This window comes from Chiroxiphia lanceolata, chromosome 5, assembly GCF_009829145.1.
Source record: "Chiroxiphia lanceolata isolate bChiLan1 chromosome 5, bChiLan1.pri, whole genome shotgun sequence".
Taxonomy (NCBI): Eukaryota; Metazoa; Chordata; class Aves; order Passeriformes; family Pipridae; genus Chiroxiphia; species Chiroxiphia lanceolata.
In genome coordinates, this window is record NC_045641.1 from 49662262 (window position 1) to 49681403 (window position 19142).

General features: G+C 40.4%; 1 protein-coding gene across 3 annotated transcripts in view; it reads right to left on the reverse strand.

Annotated features, from left to right (window-relative positions):
- Positions 1-19142, reverse strand: part of GUCY2C (guanylate cyclase 2C) — a 54542-nt gene that overhangs the window by 22962 nt on the left and 12438 nt on the right. For 2 of the 3 annotated variants that reach the window (XM_032689108.1, XM_032689109.1), the window contains 9 exons: positions 16490-16705; positions 14032-14153; positions 13068-13164; positions 10271-10400; positions 8946-9081; positions 7225-7310; positions 6680-6791; positions 2529-2610; positions 146-251 (listed from right to left, as the gene is read on the reverse strand). In XM_032689108.1, coding sequence (XP_032544999.1) covers positions 146-251; positions 2529-2610; positions 6680-6791; positions 7225-7310; positions 8946-9081; positions 10271-10400; positions 13068-13164; positions 14032-14153; positions 16490-16705 — 1087 coding nt within the window. The remainder of the gene's footprint in view (positions 1-145; positions 252-2528; positions 2611-6679; positions 6792-7224; positions 7311-8945; positions 9082-10270; positions 10401-13067; positions 13165-14031; positions 14154-16489; positions 16706-19142) is intronic. The other variant, XM_032689110.1, reaches the window with a different exon arrangement.

The window sequence follows — 19142 nt, forward strand, 5'->3', positions numbered from 1 at the left end:
AGTTGAAAAAAAAAATAAATTAACAGATCCTAGTTCTACCAGAACCAGAGTCTGCACTGTAGTCAGAGCTTCTAAACACCCCAGCACTGATGGTCTCTAGAAGACAGAATCCAAGACCCAGCTTTGGGCACTGTGCTTCTCTTACCTTCAGACTAACATGACTTGTCTCACTGGTCTCCAGAGGCAAGATTTCCTCAGGTGGTATATGGGACCATTTCTTCCACCGGCGTTCATTATCTCTCCTGTACTTCCTGAAAAACCAGGGAAGTCTTTCAGAATATCCTCCCAATGAACCGAAACCCACAACAGGAGGCTAGGACAGGGAAGCTTCTAGTGTCAGGATGACACAGGAATGGTTTGTTAGGTTGACAGTGCTTGAGCACAAGCCCTCTGGCTCTCACACAGTTTTCCAGTTTGAGGATAATCTTAATTCCCCTAGCTTTGGGAAAGCCTAAATGCTCATTCAATTCTGTAGCAGAAAACAGAACAGATTTAGCAGAACAACTGCTGCAATTGCCAGTCTCAGGGGCTGTCAGCACAATTTAAAGCACAAAGAGCCATCTGGATTTTATATAGTTTTCTCCTCCATGTTATTGAATGTACTTGGAAGAGAGGTCCCACAAAGAAATGCAAGCCAAAGGCAGTCCTGCCATCAACAGTGGATAGTAAGAACTTGTGTGAATACAATGCCAGGAGAGGAAGTAACAATGGTGTTGAGATGAGATGCCTTTTTGTGGATGTCCCTTGTATTCTGCACATTTTGTAAAAATGAGGGAAGAGCCCTTGGAACAGGGAGAAACAAACTGCTGTCCTTCCTGCAGAAATTCAGAGCAGGCACTGTCTTTTCTTAGAGAAGTAGAGAAAAGCTGCAAGAAGACTAGTACTCATCAAATTACCCACTTACTCATGCAAGTCCCTTCTTTACTAAAACCCAAGAACTGACCGGAGAGTCTGCAGAGAAATCCTAATGCACTGATAACAACTGGCAAATGCTCCAAATGAGAGAACCCATACTGTTGCCTAATAACATTCCCTTTTCCAATATCTTTTTAGCATATATTTGCACAAGAAAAAGAAGACCAATAATTTCTCAGTTCTGTCTTGTAAGGTGTGTGTGTGTCACCAGGATATACTGCAATTGAAACTGGTGTCACCTGGTGATTAAGAACATACAAAACTGAATTAAAATCTACTAGGCAAATATTTAGTTATATGTTTTTCAGGACTTTGCCTTCTTACTTTGCAGTCACAGGTAGTTGTGGGATAGTTTGAGTGTCCTAGAAAATTGGGAGATAAAGAAGGAATAATGAGGCATTTTGCCAATTTTCATAGCTGAGTTTCTCTTCTCTTTTGCTTGTTAGGGGACAATCTTTGGTAGCAATTATAGTTGAGAAGTTTACTATTGTTTTGACACTAAGAGGGCAAGCTTTATTCTAAAAAATTCCCAGAAATCTCTTCTATATTTGATGCCTGGGAATATTGCAATGATGTGTATACAATAATAATCTAATAATCTAAACAGAATCTTTAGATTTTATGCTTCTGCAAATGTGGAAAAGTACAGAATCTTTTACAAGTCCATATCGTCAAGACAAATGTTTATTTATTTTCATAGCCATTTCAAACTTTACCTGTTTAAAGCGTTAGTGCTTAGATGTGGCAATGATTAGCTCCTTCATTTCTTGAGTAAAATTGGATGTGTAAGAGTTATATATCTTCATCTTTGATTTTTTCCTTGCTTTAGTTAGCAAGACGGATTGGTCTACTCAAAACAAGAGAGCCTGGGTAGCATCTGTTTCTAATCAACTTTCCTTAAGACCTGATTTTCTTGCTTTTTCTGAAGTTCTCTGATATATAACAAAGATATAAACTGAAAACAGATGCACAGATAAGACAATTTTTTAAAGATTAAAAAACCCCATATACTTTGGAAATAGGGTGGGATTTCTTCCATCAAAAGGAGATATCACTGATTTCTATTTCTGCTTTTCCCATCATGATAAAGCTGGACTGTGTTATTTTCATGAAATTCCAAGCTGTTAGAAGAATTGTTATGCAAGGAGTTGGACTGAGTCAAAGGAATAGATCCGTGCAATGAAAACACCAAAATCTCATGGCGTTTTGACTTCTACAGTGACTCAAGAAAAATACTTCCTTCTAGACTGAACTTTTATGTCACCAATAGGATAAAAAAACAAAGTGAACCCCAAGAAAGCAAAAGATGGGCAGTAAAGTGGAAAAAGTCTGAAGACTGGTCTGAGACACATGTTTCTGTGTATAGGAATCAGAGATTTTTAGCACATGCAAGAACACTGAGCCTTGCTGTACCTTCTCCCTTCATTATTAACCTGTCATAACAACACTACAGATGCAAGCACTACTTGGCATATACTAAAGAGTTCACACTGAGGGCAACCACGCAGGTATGTAAGGTAAGCTAATGAATGGCTCTTGGAGAGATCAAAGGCATTGCCCTAGGAGGAAAACTGTTCAAGGACAAACAAACAGAAAGACAAAGGGGTTGGTACCTTAGAATCACCAAAGAGATGATCAGAACCAAAATCACAATTCCTGTGAGTGTAAATACAGCAATAGTCAAGACGTGGGGGCCTGCAGAAAAGAAAAATGAAAAATAAACAACTTGACAGAGGATAATGAAAAACAATATTGAGTTTAAGAAATTACCCTCACTCACACATGCAAGTCACAGTAGCTGACCAGGGATAATTTTTGGCCACATCCAAATTGAGAGGCTTTGGTAAAGTCCAGCCTAGAGGTGGCATGCACCTGCCTCTTTCAATGCAGGATGAAGCATGACCCAGAGCAGTGCAGTCTTAAATCCCCACCTGAGGCATGGGCACTCTGTAGGGACACCCAGGCGGGAGGTGAATTCAACAGCGCTAAATCTCACATCTGCTCAGCAGCAGTTTCCAGGTGTTCTCCTTTTTAAAAACAAACTAGGACAGTCCAGAAATAAAGCTGACTTTTCCTAGTAACTACATTTTTAAAATGAAGTAACCAAATTTCTCCTTGTAATAACTTTGTAAGAGTGGATGGTGGAGGCAACCCTTGTGTACCGCTCTCTGTGAGATAGAGATGTAGATGGGGTAAGCAGATGGCTATTTGAAATCAGTCATTGTTTTCCTCCAGCATAACCAGGGTTTAATGCAAAATAGAGTCCTCACTGACTCCTTTGGATAAGGCTTTCTCTGAAATGGGGAACAAGGGTTCGATCCTTTTATCAAGGTTGTTTAGTGATGACTTTCTGATTCAGTTCTGCTGGGTACCCATCCAATGAACTATTGGCAGTGAATTTTCCACAACTACCCATACCTTCGTCACCATGGGTCTTTACTGATATAATTTGCTTCAGGATGGGATACACTTGAAGCTTCAACCCAGAATTTCAGCTGATACAGGGTACAACCACTTATGGATTTGAGAGGCATTTTCCACACAAATTTGTTATCCAAGAAGAGGTAAGGAAGGAAATCATGATACAGCTTTTAACATACACAGACTTTTCAACGTTTCACACCTGGGTTTTCCCCTTATTAATCCAGTTGTTTAAAGTAATTCTGTAGTTGTAGACAGAGCTTTGGAGACTGTGGACTCATTTCTGAACCCTTCTGTAGACACTTTGTTGAGATGACAAAGTGCAACTGAGCGCTGTAGTCCTCAGTAGGAAATTAATATGGTATAGAGGAAAATAAATATGGTGGCAGCGCAAAGCTTTTCAAGTGTCCTTGGAAGCTGCCAGGTGACAAACAATTTGAAAATCTTGTTGTCCAGGAATCTGAGGACTTAGACCCAAAAACCACAGAGCACATAAGGGTTCTAAACCTGAGCAAGAAGGCAAGACAAACAAGGCTGGGAGCTGACTTTTTAAGGTTGTAATTTTCATTGTCTTAATGTAGAAAAGTGAGCTGAAGCCTGTCTTTTGTCTGTTCTTGGAGCTCAGGGGTACTGGGAAGGAAAGTTGGTGGCCACCAACTTCCTTTGAAGAGTAACAGGCCTTTAGTGCAGAGCTGCAGCTGGTGGTCACACATCTAGAGTGTACCTACTCTACTGAGCAACTCTCTTAGGCAAAGAAGGCAGAGCAGAATCTTGTTTTGCAGATTGACATGTTGGTTATGGATAGTAAAAGAGCGAGTTACTCAGCCTTACTGAGGCTAACACAATTCCGTCTGTGCCCAGAAACAGAAATAAAAGCACACAAAAAAATTAATACATAAATAAAAACCAAAATTACATACACTAGCTGCCTTCAGAATCAGGCAGCAACTGAGGAAGGATTTTCAACATACCAATTTAAGTGTCTGTATCTGACACAGAATTCAGTTTATTAACTTCTCTGGATTTTGGATCCAGCTTTCTCTGTGTTCATCCCAGCATCAGTCTCAGGTTCTCCTAGGAATTTAGTATTAGTCTGATCCTCTCTGTTGAAAACCATCAGTACTACTCTTTTAAAGGAAGGGCGTTAAGTCACCGCCATAAAATGACAGATACATGAGAATGTGCAAAGCCATTTTGTACGAATTCTCTAAAACTTAAGGTTTGTGAATCGTGGCTTGCAGCTTAACAATGAGCAGTTTGTAGTTTCCCATGAAAGCGCTATGGGACCGTAATTTCCCTTTCCTGAGGCTCTGCTACCACCTCCTGGCTCTTAGTATTACAACACGTAGACAGAGAGTCACAAATTACCTGATCCTCTGAAACCAGAAACGTTTGTGTATTCAAGGCTAATTTTATCCAAGTTTAGAGTGAGGGCTAAAACTCTCTGAATAATGGGAAAACGTGGATGAAGCTCCTTTGTTTATCACGGGATACCAGGAGGAAGATAGGCAGCAGAACTAGTTCAGCTGTTCTCAGTTACAGCTTAGGAAGGAGCAGGGGTCTGGTTGCTCCGTTTGTTCACCTCCCTGGAGGAAAAAACACATTTCTGATTGGAAAGTTTTGACTGGCTTTGGCAAGTTTAAAGTGATTACTTCAACTTTGGCCATCTTCTTTTGGGGGAATATATTTATTTAGAATCACATTGAAGAAAGGTTTATTTTTTAAAAATGTGAATCAAATCAAAATAATCAAGTGCCTGTGGGAGGAAGTTTTACTTTAGTTTAGTATGGCTTGGCCACAGTGTCAGGCCTTCATTAAGCACTGGATGTTAAACTACTGGTTTGCAGACACTGGCTTTCTGCAATTCCCACTTTTTTTGTCCTTGTGCAGCAGCTTCAAACAAGAACATACTGAAGAAAATATTTGAAAGATACAAAAATCCACTGACAAGACAGCATCTTGTGGGCCCCAAGGAATGGATGGGAATAGGACTGGAGTCAGAAAGCCCATTCCTCAGGGACCTGATGCAGGGAGACCCTGTGGCTGACTTGTGCAGTGTTGCTGTCTCTGCACAGGCAGGACTCATGGTCATACCAAGGGAGACCAGAGATTTGACCAGAGATGAAAAATGAAAGCTCCAGTGAACTCCCTCTGCTCTTTTCAGAACTGTCTAACTGGAGCCTTATCAGAGCTGCTGCCTTTTCCTGGCAGCTCCTGTGCATCCCTGCCAATAAACCACTATTCCTGCTTTTCTTAGAAGGGGTAAAACCTAATTTGAGGGTGTCTGATTTACTTTACCGAGGAATAAAAATGTTTGAATCCATTTACCACTTTACTGTGAATGGACTCATAGTTAGCAGAAGGTGTTTGTTTCTCCAGTTATGCTTTGCCTATTCCCTAATGAAGGTATGCAGTACAGCAAAATAATGGGAGGCCTTTAGCAGAGACCTTTAGCAGCAGCATCTTTGGATTCTCACTGATGCAAATGACTCAGGTGAACACTAACCCACTGTGTACTAACTCTTGCAACCACTGCCACTGCAATAATTTTTATTCTGCAAATCACACTCTGAAACATATGCCCTTCCATTGCCAATCACCATGTGGCAGCAGTCTTAAAGGGGAAAAAAAATCTCAGTCTGATCAGACTGATAAGGCTGTACCCTACCGTGCTGAATAACAAGGGCCTTCATCCATTCTATTCAAGTGTCACCAAAAACTCAAAAGAAAAGGAAGTGGTGATTTCTGGGATTTCGGATTTAAAGTTTGGGTGTAGATAGAGCCATGATTCTATGATAACCATAGTTTCCCACTGTCTTTCTGCAAAGAGTCAGCTATTCTCAGAGACTCCTCCAGAGATGCACCCTGAATTTGCACAGTGCTGTGTCCTCTCCCCAGCTCCCTACAGCAAGGATAAAGGTGCAAGCAGAAGCCACCATGCTCCATCAGTGATACAGAAATGTAGAGTCAGATAACTCATCATGACCTTAATTCTGCTGCCTTTCCTGAACAGTCTTTCAAGCAATTCACATCACCACCATCTTCTAGTGAAGATTATTTGCGCAGGGGTGACCTCTTCTGAAACATCCCATGGTATTCCCCACAATCACTGGTACAGTAAGGAATCTATGAGAGACTTAGTAGTAGTGCCTAAACAGAAAAGAAGGTTTAGAACTGGGCTGGATGCAGAGACCATGGAGCGATGGGGCAGGAGAAGGAAAGATGCTGTTCTGCACCCATCTCCTGGCGTCACTGTCTGGGGGCAGTGTGAAGGTAACATGCTGGATTGCACAGCAGGTGGATCCTGTCTTCAAAGTAGAGGCAGATTTAATGGGTGTCTCACCAGTGCCTGGAGTATCACTGGGCAGCTTGTGGTTCTTCCAGATAAAATCCGGACTGTTAGTTGCCGTGTATGTCTCGTTGTTGTGAGTGTTGAAATACAGAAGAGGTTTGAACTATGGATGTAGGAGAGAAGAAATGCAGTCAGCAGCTGTGCTGTCCTTCTTTTGTCCCTTGCTTCAGACTACCCTTACTAAATGTATTACCCAAACTCAAAGTAATTCTTGCTCTTTCTTCTACAGTGGTGCATTTCTCAGCATAGCCATATGTTCGGCTGCCATATTCTTCCTCATTCCTCCCCTCTCTCTGAAAATAAATCTACCAATCCCAGAAAATACCAGCTGCACTTCACTTACTGAATCACCAGATGACATCAATCCTGTCAGTCTCCAGCACATCTCGCATGACCCCCTTCTGGCATGCACAGCATGCCTTGGCACTTCACCACTCCTGCTGTAGTTATTTCCATCATTCTTATGCAATAGTACACGACATTTTGTTTCTCTTTTCATATATAAGGTCAAACAGTTGCTCCCTGGACATACGTACATGCTTTGCAGTTGGTGATGTGTACAGCAGGGTCAGATTGGTATCAATGTCTCCAAATTCATCTAGAGTCACAGGACCCAGTAGACCTGCAGACACAAGGAATTAGTCAGAGAGCTTGTGTTCTCAGAAACACAAATGGGGCATGGAGGATGGGATAAAAAAGGATTCTGATATTCAAGATATTTTTCTTCTTCATATATAGGCTAGAATATGTGTCAACTCAGTGTGGCACTACTTCTCTGTTAATACAACACTACATTTTCTCTACAAAATTCAATAAAATGTGTTGAACTGACTGCACTGAAGAGGAAAGTCTCCCTCTAGCTATAAGAAAATGTATTTGTCAGGTTTCTTTAGCATAACAAGAATGTCAGACTAACCTCCCTTGAAGGGACCATTTTAGAAGTGAGAAAGGAAATAGTCTGTTTCCACCTGCAGTTTGAATCTATCAGCAAGAAAGAAAGTACAAGGACACTTTCATTCCCCTTAGTCTTTTGAAAACTACTTGCTTGGCTCTCTAATAATACCATTTTAACCAGGTTCCCAAGTCCCTCAGCACAGCTTGATTTTGCTCCCATGAAGTTGGTTGTCTCAACAGGAGCACAAGCATAGCCAATACCCACCACTCCTGAAAGTCTCACCTTCATTTTCCCCCTTCTTTTTTACGGGAACGTCTTTTTGATCAGCTTCAGATTGCTCTTTTGCTGCTGTTGATGATGACTTCTTTTATTTTTCCTGAAGTTCAGTGTCATCATTATTTTAGTTCAGGAATTACCTTCTCCCTTTTCACCTCAAAAACTGATGCTAAGTTTTTCATGGTCCACCTTTTTAATACCAAAATAATTATTGTATGAAATCACTACTATCAGCCTCCTTCACAAGAAAGAATGAGGGTGATTCAACACCTCTCACTTCTAGGATATTTTTTTTTAAACTAAACTAATAATGAAGAGCGTTACAGTGCAGTATTTCAGATAAGTAAAAAAGTTTGTGCAATTTAACTTTCACATTTAGAGTTAAACTGAAGAGATAAGTTTACTGATACTCAAAAAGGCATGCTGTCTCCAGGAGGAGTTAGTAAACCATATTTTGCTAGGTATGGGATACCGTGATTAAAACAAAGATAAGCCTAAAACCTGTTAGGCCCTCTTAGAAAAATTTGAGAAACTTCTACACATGTGTTTGCTGAACGTAGGTGAGATATAAACAAAAAACTTTGAGTCGTCATTTAGGTACAGATCTCTGATGTGAAGCAATAGCTGGGACTATACTCCCAGAGAGGTAATGCTGTCACTTCTTTGTGTAAGTCTTCCCTCTGCCTTTTCCTAATGATTGAATTCTGTGATTTTAAGCCCATGGCCTGCAAAATAAAAGCCCACTGGTGCTAGACAACCTGTGAGAGGAACAAGAAACTTGACTAAGAAGAGCCAAATCATTGCCAGCTGGCCTACACTCACATGCAGATACCCAGGCCTACATGGCTTTGTAAACTGCAAAAGGTTGAAACTATTTCATTAAAGCTCAGCTAAGTGACTTCCGAGGAATTTTGAACATCAAATACTGAAGATAACATCCTTGTAAAAATTATATAAAAAGAAAAAACTCATTGAAGGGCTTGGACTTGTTTAGCATAGAAATGACTTATCTTAGGAGCGTTTAAACCCAAATTTCTTTCCCCTCATCAATTTAATGAACCCTGCACAGGACTGCACTTATTTTACCTTCAAAAGTGGTATCTCGGAATTCATTGATTAAACTGAGAGGTGACACTGGGCTCTGGGAGACAATAAATTTCTTGAGAGTATGCCCAAACAGCAAGACTGCATTAGAATAGCCAACAAGAAAGTCATCTTCCGTCTAGAACAAAGGAAAAAGAAAAGCGGCAGTTTGAGAGTTCATGATTCTGCCTTAAAGCTACAATAACTTTGGTTGTCTGTGTTTGGCAGAAGCTCCAGCATGGAAGACAAGAATCTGCTGAAACTGAGGGAGTAGATGGCCAATGCCACATCAGTGTTCTCACTTGGAAAAATAAAGGTAAACATAATATATGTTTGGTGTGTAAAGACAGGGGGGTCATGAAAACTTACAAGAGATGAACATAAAGTTTTGGCATGCTGATCCTGGTGCAAAGGATTCAAGAAATCCTACACTCTAGGTTCTTGACAGGTCTGCTCTGCTCAGTGTGTCCCAAAGATCCTGGCTTTGGATTAGACTTTCTGTGCAGATAATTTGGTGCAGTGCCAGCAAGTCTGGGCTTCCAGATGGCCACAGCTAAGGGGCAAGGAGCTGTGCCAGATTTCCAGCAGCCTGCCACAGAGCTGGCACCCAAAAAGCATTGAGCCCAGGCTGGGGGATCTAGAAGCCATGTAAATCCAGCCAGAAGCTTAAGGCTGCCTGCTGAAGAGCTGGAGCTCAAAGCCACAAATCCTGGGAGGAACTCTACATGAAGGGCCTGGTTCCTAGGCAGATGGCAGGAGTATCAGTTTCACTAAGCAGATACAGCATTTCCACAGTTTCTGCTTTTCTGGAAATTAAAAAAAAATACGTATTTCCAACAGAAAAAAAAGGTTCCTGTTTATGAAGTTTATCTGGAAAGCCCCTGGACAGAAACTGCAATGGTTGTCACCTCTTAGACATATCTGCACAAAAAAATCAGTGAACAGTTACTAGTTCTGAACTTTCAATGCTCACATCTCAATTACATATATAGAACTTTCTTAAGTGATGCCTGTAAGATTGTCAGTCACTCAGAAGTGGAGTCGGAAAGCCATGTACCTATAAGTCTCCCTCATGCCCTGTGAATATGACGCTTGAAGACCAAATTAAAAGCTTGAGTTGAATTTCACAAAGTAGGAATATGACAGCCTGCATGTTTGCCTTACAATACTATATTTTTACATCATAACATCAAGACAAAATGTCATCCTGCGATACTGCAAGAAAATACCAGCATGGAAGCATGACAGGGGATTTTTAGGTTTCATTTCCTAGTGCATGAACATGAATGAACTGAATGCAATAATCAGATATAAAATAGTGTAGTTACCAGGGTGTTGTCCTCACACTCTGTGTAGTCTCTAATTACAGTATTGTTGCTGTAATTAGCTGGTGACTGAGTCAGGACAAGTACATTCTGCATGTAGTCAGCTGAGCTGTTCTTCCTGAAGTACGTGTTACTGCAAAGCAAAGCACAAGAACACCATGAACACTCAACAACAGGGCCAGTGGTATCCACGACAGAATCACTCACCTCTTCCCAATGGCACTGTTATTTAACAGGTTAAAACAGTAATTCTGAAAATAAAATTTCATCATGCATACAGCTCTTTATATTGCTTATTCCCTGATGCCAGCTTTTGTGCTTAAATATATTAAAAGGTAATATTAAAGACATCTGGCAATCTAACACTCAAGGGTTGCAGCAAATTATTGTTATTATTGTAACTGTTTGGTTTCTGCCCTGTTTATTTCCTCTTTTTTTTTCAAGCAGAATTTATATATATTAAAACTTAATCTCTTCTTGGAATCCACAATACTGCAATCATAGTTTCTTCATGTTACTATGCCTGTTTCTGACCTCTTTTGCACTCTTTTGCATGTTCCTCTAATTCTGATATTTTCTGCTAGAACTGAGCACAGCAGATTTGCACTAAAAGCATTTAACAGGAGGGCATGAAACAATCAGAGAAGTGCAGAGAGCAGCTTATTGATTTATTTGTTTAATTCAGTGAGATAGGAAAATCAGAGGAAACTGTGTGAACTTGAAAACTATGCTAGAGCAAGCAGAAGATGTAGCTTTCAGGCATCTTTGGTTTCATCACCTTGAGGTGCCATCTGGAAGTGCTTCACAAACTGGCCACCACTGGACTCACATATTAAGGAGGAATTTAGCAATAGATATTAGTGTCACATGGCAGTAACTGGCATTGCTATAGCTAGATCCATAAAAAGAAGATAATTGTATGAGCCTTCTCTCATTATTCATGTTTGATCATCCTTTTATTTTTTCAGTCAATACTGTATTAAGACTTTTTGGAGACCACAGGCTTTGCTCCATGGTCATCTAGCGGGATTTTGACTCCAGAGCCCCATCCTTGCCTTTCTGTGAACCTTCTGACTTTTACATTGTACTTTTCACCCTAAAGAATTTCAAAGTGTTTTTCATCCAGGCTTGGACTAAACTAGCCAGCTGAAAAGGACACTTCATTAGACTCCACTAGGCTGGATAATCCTACAGCATCCCACCTTTCCCGAGGGCAGCTTAAAGACTATGTTTATGTGCTGGCTGCTAGATGGCTCAAAACTGAAGAAAATGTAAATCTATCACTGTCAGAGGGATGTCACTCCTGGAGAAGCACAGGACTTTGCCTACTCTCTCATCTACAGCTTGAGTATTCATCCAGCACATGCCTGTATTTTGTCTGTTTTAAGAAAAATAACATGATTTGAGATACTCAGCAAAATCAAGGGTATGTAGCAAATTTAAGGAGGGCAGCATATAAAACAGGCTGAGGTGGCTGGGTAGCATCAGAAAGATGCGTATCACAGCAGAGAAGCCCCTAATCTCCCTTACCTAATGCAACAATTATATATGCAACACCAGTAAGTTAAAGCACCCACATACAGAGTCCCTATTGTGCATTTGCAAAGAAACAGGAATTGTAGCCAGTTGACTCAAAAAAAGCAAGTGGGGATTCCTAGAGCCTGGATAAAATGGTGGAATGCCTAAAGCTTTTAGACATACTTCTGAAAAACATATATGGTGAACCTCAAAGTGTACAGGACAGAGAAGATTCTACCACAGGATTCAGTTTGGACCCAAAGGTTAAGTATCTGAAGTCATTAATCCAAAGTTCCTCAGCCCTGACTTGTCAAGGTCAGCTTTAGACATGAGAGCTGGGAAGTTCCGCAGGCCCTAGAGGTTCATGGATTCTTTTTGCTACACCAACAGTGAAATAATTAAAATCAAGACATGGGCACATAACAAGTTGCCTTGTTATCATCCATCTATTACACTGCCAGCACAGTCCCAGGCATGTTTTTGGTCTGGGCCGATTAACTTTCTCCCAGAGTGTGATTTGCTATGGCAACTGGAGGCATATCCAAAACACCCAGTTTGGACATCTACACATAGCTATACAGATATGAGCTGTGCTGTGTCACTTAGGCTTAGGGCCAAAGATCAGCTCTTGGTTCTCATATACAGCCAAAGCTTTTGAGGCTACCATTGATAAGGCCAGTTTATGTCAGTCCTCATCTACAAAGATTTCTGTAGCAATGTAAAGAGGAACAACAACAGAAAACTTAGGTTGTATACTAAGAAACTTCTCTGAAAAGTTATATTTATGTACTTATAAAGATGCTGAAGAGATGGTTATAAAGTGCAAGAGTTATAAAGTGGAAAAACAGTTGTATCTGTCTTTTAAATAATTTAAAAATTGAACAAATGGAGCCTAGAAAAATCTGTAAATCATATTTTCATAGTTGTCTGGTTGGGCAGAGTATATGAAAAACGTACAATTTCTCATATAAACGGCTTATCACCATTCTGACTTTGGACTCTGCTTCTCTCATGGCTTCCTACACTGAGGAACTACCCCAACCTGCTCTGTCACTGCCTTAGAAAAATATTCCATGAAATACAGGAGATGTTGTAGAGGATGTGCCATGAATTAAATACTAAGCAGCTTAGATAAATGCCAAGACCTGAGGAAATATGGCAATAAAGCACAATTTGTGAAAGAGCATTTCTTCAACAAAACAGTTCCACTCAGACTATTTCCGTTATCTGTATCCATCAGCAAACTGCAGAGAAAAGAGGAAAAGCAAAGGTGATACTTTACTTGAAGACATCTATCAGGATGATAACAATGTCATTATCCACTTTCCCCGTCCCTAGGTCTGTCCTGACATCCTCTGGAGAGCCACACATGATGATCACTACAGATTGGGAAAAAATGGAAACAGATTGGTGAGAGGTACCGACAAGGAGAGGATATTTGCCTGCTCCCTCATGTTTGAGTAGCAGGCAGTAGAGCAATTCTGGGCTAAGACATATTATCTGTCCTGTGCTGTGCTGGGATGCAGGCACAGAGCTACAGCCTCTCTGCAGTAAGACCAGAACATTTGACGGGAAGTAGTAAAAGGCACCTCAACACCTACAACATTTTCTATCTGACTGCACCAGAGCATTACTATTATCTCACTGAAGTAAGCATTAGTTCTGATGCAATATGGACTACTGATATGAACATTCTAGGTTAAATGGCATTCAAGTAATAGTTTCATTAGCTTGCTTACTCTCACACTCATTTGGCCTGCTGATGCCAGGTGTTCAGTCTTAAGAGAAGATGAGGTATTTATTGATCTGTTTTTCTAGTTTAGATCAGTCATTTCCAGAATAAGTGCCCCTTGATGGCAAAATGAGGCCCATATATGTACCAGGGCTGCAAACACATGAATGATAGAGAGCTTATAGTATCTATATTCTTCTAGTATTTAAAACCCTTCTCAGGTGAACCTGTGATTCTTGGATTTCTGAATCTTTCACAAAAAGGAGCTTGTGCCTACAGGGGATAATTCACCCCAGAAGCTCTCTGGAACCAGGATATTCCCCCATATTTTATGGGGGTGGAGAGAGGAACCTAGGAATGTTGTGCCATTTTATGTTTACATCCATATAAAATGGTATATCAGTGTTTCCACCGTGTCTGGTGAAAGGCTATTCCTAAAACCTAACTAAGGGGTAGGTTTGATTTCCTGGGAAAAGCAACCTACTTGCAAGGACAGTGCACCGTCAGCCCTTACCATTGCTTTTCCGGTTTGGATTTTTCACAGTTCTTTTCAGCTGCTCTGGAGTCCTTAAAATATCCTTGAACTTCAGTTTTTCGGAGAACTCTGTGATTCCAGCATCTAAAGCATTCATGTACCTGACACAAGGGAGCAAAGATATTGTCAGAAAATTGCTAACTTCTCACATTCTCCTAAATCAGCCACAGGGCAAGATAGGCTGATTTATGGCACACAAGAGTGTTTATAAGCTGGTATGAAACCTTTTCTGCAGCAATAAAAGCAAGAAAATCAATACATGGCATGAAAGATGCAGAAGTGCTTGGAAAGTCAACCAGAGGTATTTCAGCCTTGTACATGAAGGATGGATTTGGAAAATGCAATGAGGTAACAAGACATTAACAATTAAGGAAAAAAAGGGATATGGGGAAATTATAGTAAGTCAGACTAACAGGGAGGCAGAGCCAGGAAGTGGTAATCTGAGAAGACGTGTGGAGGTTCAACTGAGTAAACAGGAGCTGCAGAAAGAACAAAGATAAAAAGCACACATGTACCCTGACTGTGAGAGAAGCAAAGGAAGGAAAGCAGCAACAAAAAAAGCCTATACAGAGTCGGATAAAACTTGAAGGGGAAAATAAGCACAGCAAAAAAACCCAACAAAGTGAGTAAAAGCTTGCTAAAAGATTAAGGAAAAACAGTCAACTCCTAAATTTTATTCTTGCTTCAACATGTTGTGTCTGAGAAGAAAAATTCTGTCTGAAATAAAGTTACTGCAAAGGGAAAACTAAAAGAACTCTCTGTGTTTTCAAACTGCATAACTTTTGATCAACCAGCACTGAAATCCCAGTCCTAAGAACTACTAAATATCTTTTGCTTCCTTTTTTTTTTTCCAGGAACATAATCATTAACCGTTAATTTACAGGAACATATGCACAGTTGAAACATAACCTGATTTTGCTATCACTGAGTATTCACTTGTTTTTATACGTATATGGGAAAAACAATTAGCCCATGTAGTGTTACTTGTGCTTTAGACAAAAGGGTTCTTTTCAAATTAGACAGTTCAAAACCCTTCAAGTTTACAGTTTTTATTAAAGGAGAATGAGATGCATTTTTACAACTAAATTAGGATGAAAAATGGGCAGATATACAAAATTAATTTTAATTTTTTTTTTGTTAATTCAACAGTATAGGAGTTTGAACAATTCTGAAGCCATAAAGAAGGTCCTGAACAGAATTATTAATAAAAGCAAGGTAAGAAATGCTTGGAAAGGTAAGAAAAGTATGAAACCTGCAGGATTAAAGGGATTTAGCTAGTGTGTGTAGTGCACTGGCAATTATAGCTGCAAACATAGAGGAATAGGGATTGTAGTAAGAGATAAGCGAAGTGTACTGATATTTCAAAACATCAAAGAGAGGTAATCATGGCAATTACATCATGTGATCAAGTTGCTATCTATACTAAGAAAGAAGGAAACAGTAGAAGTCCCTAAATACCTACAAAAGAGTGAACTGGAAATCAGTTTTTAGGTCCCTTAATTCAGAAAAAAATATTTTAAATACTGTATCCAAAATATTCCATAAATACATGCTTATATCACTCTGTAGCCAATACAGTCATAAGTTTTACTTGAAATTCTGCAAGTTCCTAAGGTTATTAATTAGAAATATATGTAACAGTTATTTCCATGAACTCTTTGCTGCCTTTGAGCTACATTTATAGAATTAATAGGAGAAATGAGATTTTTTTTTAATTAATCAGCATTTTATATCTCAAAATTGGGAAAAAATTCAAAGGAGCATAAAAACACTAAAATGAGCTTAAAGTTAAATAAGACTCATTAGTAGAAAAGTAATTATAAATATCAGTATATTACAGAGTCTATTCGTCTAAAACCAGCCTTTGTTTTCAGACAAGGAGAAATCCCAGCATTCTTGAGAATCAAACACAGGCTGATGTTTTGGGTCACAAAGTAAAAACTGTTTCCTTTGCTCCAAACTGGTGAGAGCATAGCCTAAACTCTGCAATCATTGGGGTTATTTTGTTTGAAGAAAGATATAGTTTGAACATTGGAAATGTTTTGGAGCAACAATAGTGCCATTAATGTGGAGAAACACTGTAAGAGCTTGGTAAGACCCCTGACCTAAAAAGACATCTATGAAGAACATGACAGAGGAGCCTCTCATGACACATTATTTATATCAAAGAGGCCATAAACAGGTATTTCCATCAGAGAGAACACGTGGGCAATGCTGTCCACAGGAAAAGCCTGCAAATATTTAAAATAGACTGATTGAAACCTTCAGATATGCACTACAGCTAAAGGGTATAATTCATCTTTTCCTTCTCTCATTCCTTGGTAGTTGTAAGGCACCTCCCAAAGTGTAGGGCTCAAAGAACAGCTCATAAGAACCATGTCCAAGGGTGGAGACAGCATTTATCAACAGCTGGCTCAGAGGTGGATCCAGATCTTACCAGAAGCATGCCTCTGAGGTTTCAGTCCTCTTGTAAATGTAGACAGATTCCCAGGTCATGGTTTTGAATGGCAGCTGAGAATCTTTCCAAAAATAATAGAAGAATCCGTTCACTTTCCTGGCTGGAATCAGAAGGCGGGTTAGGTTTTCTTTGTAGTCACAGGACAGTCCAAAACTCCCTACAGAGATCAGAGGCAGGCTCAGTACTGTGTCAAGTCTGAAGGAAGAGATAAGAGGACAAGTCTGAACAGATTGCTGTTGCACCAAGGCAGCTACCACCTGATGTCCATCCTCAAGTCCCTCTCCTCTTGTTCCCTGCATTAGTTTAACAGCAATTTGAACCTGAAACAGAATGCTCCTGAAAAACACAAGCAGATTTCAAGTCTGTATTGGCATCAAAAAGCCCTGTTGAACTGGTCCAGGCATCTTCTCTCACTGCCTCCAATTATTCATGCCCTTTTGAGTATCATGCACCATTTCAGCCCCAAGGGTCGTGACAGGAGTCCAAAGGCTCAAGGAACTATCTGCTTCTGCTCCCTGGCTGCCATTAACATGGGATGGATTTAATCTCATTATTGAGACAGTGCTGCAGGGTGGCAGCTTTTTTCCATCAAAAAAGCTTTACTCCTACAACTCAAAGGAAAAATTCCTCAGTTTCACTATGGCATATTTTAGGAGCTGTACAACAGCAGCAGTCAGGGAGAAAAAACTAAGGCAACCCTCTGCTGACAAGGAATTTGTTAAACAAAGATGATTTTATACACAGAGACAATAAGATAAAGGAATTTTCCTGGATGCTGCAATCTTATCAGACTAGACTCAAAATATTTCAGTTCTTGTATGGGGTTTTTTTATGTCATGGAATTTTGCCTTCATAAATCATGGCCATAAGAGTTGTTGGCATTATTGTGACAAAACCTTATTTTCCAGGTGAAGCACACTTACCAAATTACAGGGTTTATACTTGTTGCAACAGAAACAGACAGAGATGATGTAATAAGTAATGCCAGGAGACTGTTTCACTAATTAAACAGACATTTTTCTGACAGACTTAGAATAGAACAGAATAGAATAGACTGTTTCATTTGAAAGGGACCTACAACAATCATCTAGTCCAACTGCTTGACTGCTTCAGGGCTGACCAAAAGCTGTAGCATGTTATTCATAGAATTGTAGAATGGTTTGGGTTGGAAGGGAATTTAAAGATCATCCAGTTCCAACCCTCTGCCACAGGTAGGGACACCTTCCACTGGACCATTTATTAAGGGCATTGTCCAAATGCCTTTTAAAAACTGACAAGCTTGAAGAATCAACCACCTCTTTAGGAAGCCTGTTCCAGTGTTTGACCATGCTCTCAGTAAAAAAATGATTCCTAATGTCCAGACTAAACCTCTCCCTACACAGCTTTGAATCATTCCTACATGTCCTGCTGCTGGACCCCAGGGAGAAGAGATCAGCACCTCCTTCTCCACTTCCCCTTCTCAGGAAGCTGTAGAAAGCAACAAGGTCTCCCCTCAGCCTCCTGTTCTCCAAACTAGACAAACCCAGTGTCTTCAGTTGCTCATCAGAGGACATGCCTTCCAGCCCTTTCACCCGTTTTGTAAGCATCCAAGGACTTTCACATCCTTCTGAAATTGTGAGGCCCAGAACTATATACAGTGCTGAAGGTAAGGCTGCACCACCACTGAGTACCACAGGATAATCACCTCTTTTGACCAGCTGGTGATGCTGTGTTTGATGCACCTCAGCATGTGATTTGCCCTCTGGGCTGCCCAGGCACACTGCTGACTCCTGTCAAGCCAGCTGCCAACCAGCACCCCCAGATCCCTTTCTGCACAATTTATATTTGTGTCCAACGTTACTCAGGATCCCAGGAACAGAATACAGAATTTGGATTGGACTTGTCAAATTTCATCCCTTTAATCATTGCTCAATGATTTCCTGAATTAGAAATGGTGAAGAAGTTTGAGGTAGACAATCCGGCTAATCCCAAACCACTCTTGTTACTTCCACTGTTCTGTTGCAACATCCCCACAGCTGCTGCACTTACAGACCTCTTGCAGTTTCCACTGTGTTGTTTAATATCCATTTGATAAGCCAAACATGAAACCTAGAAGAGTGGCCAAGTGCAGGCAGCATCTGGGCCGACATCGGCTCTGCACACTCCCACCCCACTTCCCATGGGTGCATTACCCACAGCGCCCTTCCCACACTTAAATTGTTGTAAAGTGCTTTTAATTGAAAGAGGTCAGGTTTAGATTAGACATTAGGAAGAAATTCTTTACTGTGAGGGTGGTGAGGCACTGGAACAGGCTGCCCAGAGAAGTTGTGGATGCTCCATTCTTGGAAGTGTTCAAAAACAGGCTGGATGGGACCCTGAGCAACCTGGTCTGGTGGAATGTGCCCTTGCCCAGGGCAGAGGAGTTAGAACCAGGTGATCTCGAAGGGCTCTTCCAACCCAAACCATTGTATGATTCTATAAAAGTAAGGCACTTGTTCTGATTCACAAGGCTATCGCACAACAGTTACTGTTCTTTATTGCTTTTCACAAACTTCTGCTATTCACACTTTTAACTGTGTCAGAGTCCAAGGAAAAAAGTTTGGCATCATTCTGGGCATCTCCATATCCAGCAGATAGAAAAGCAAACATTAAG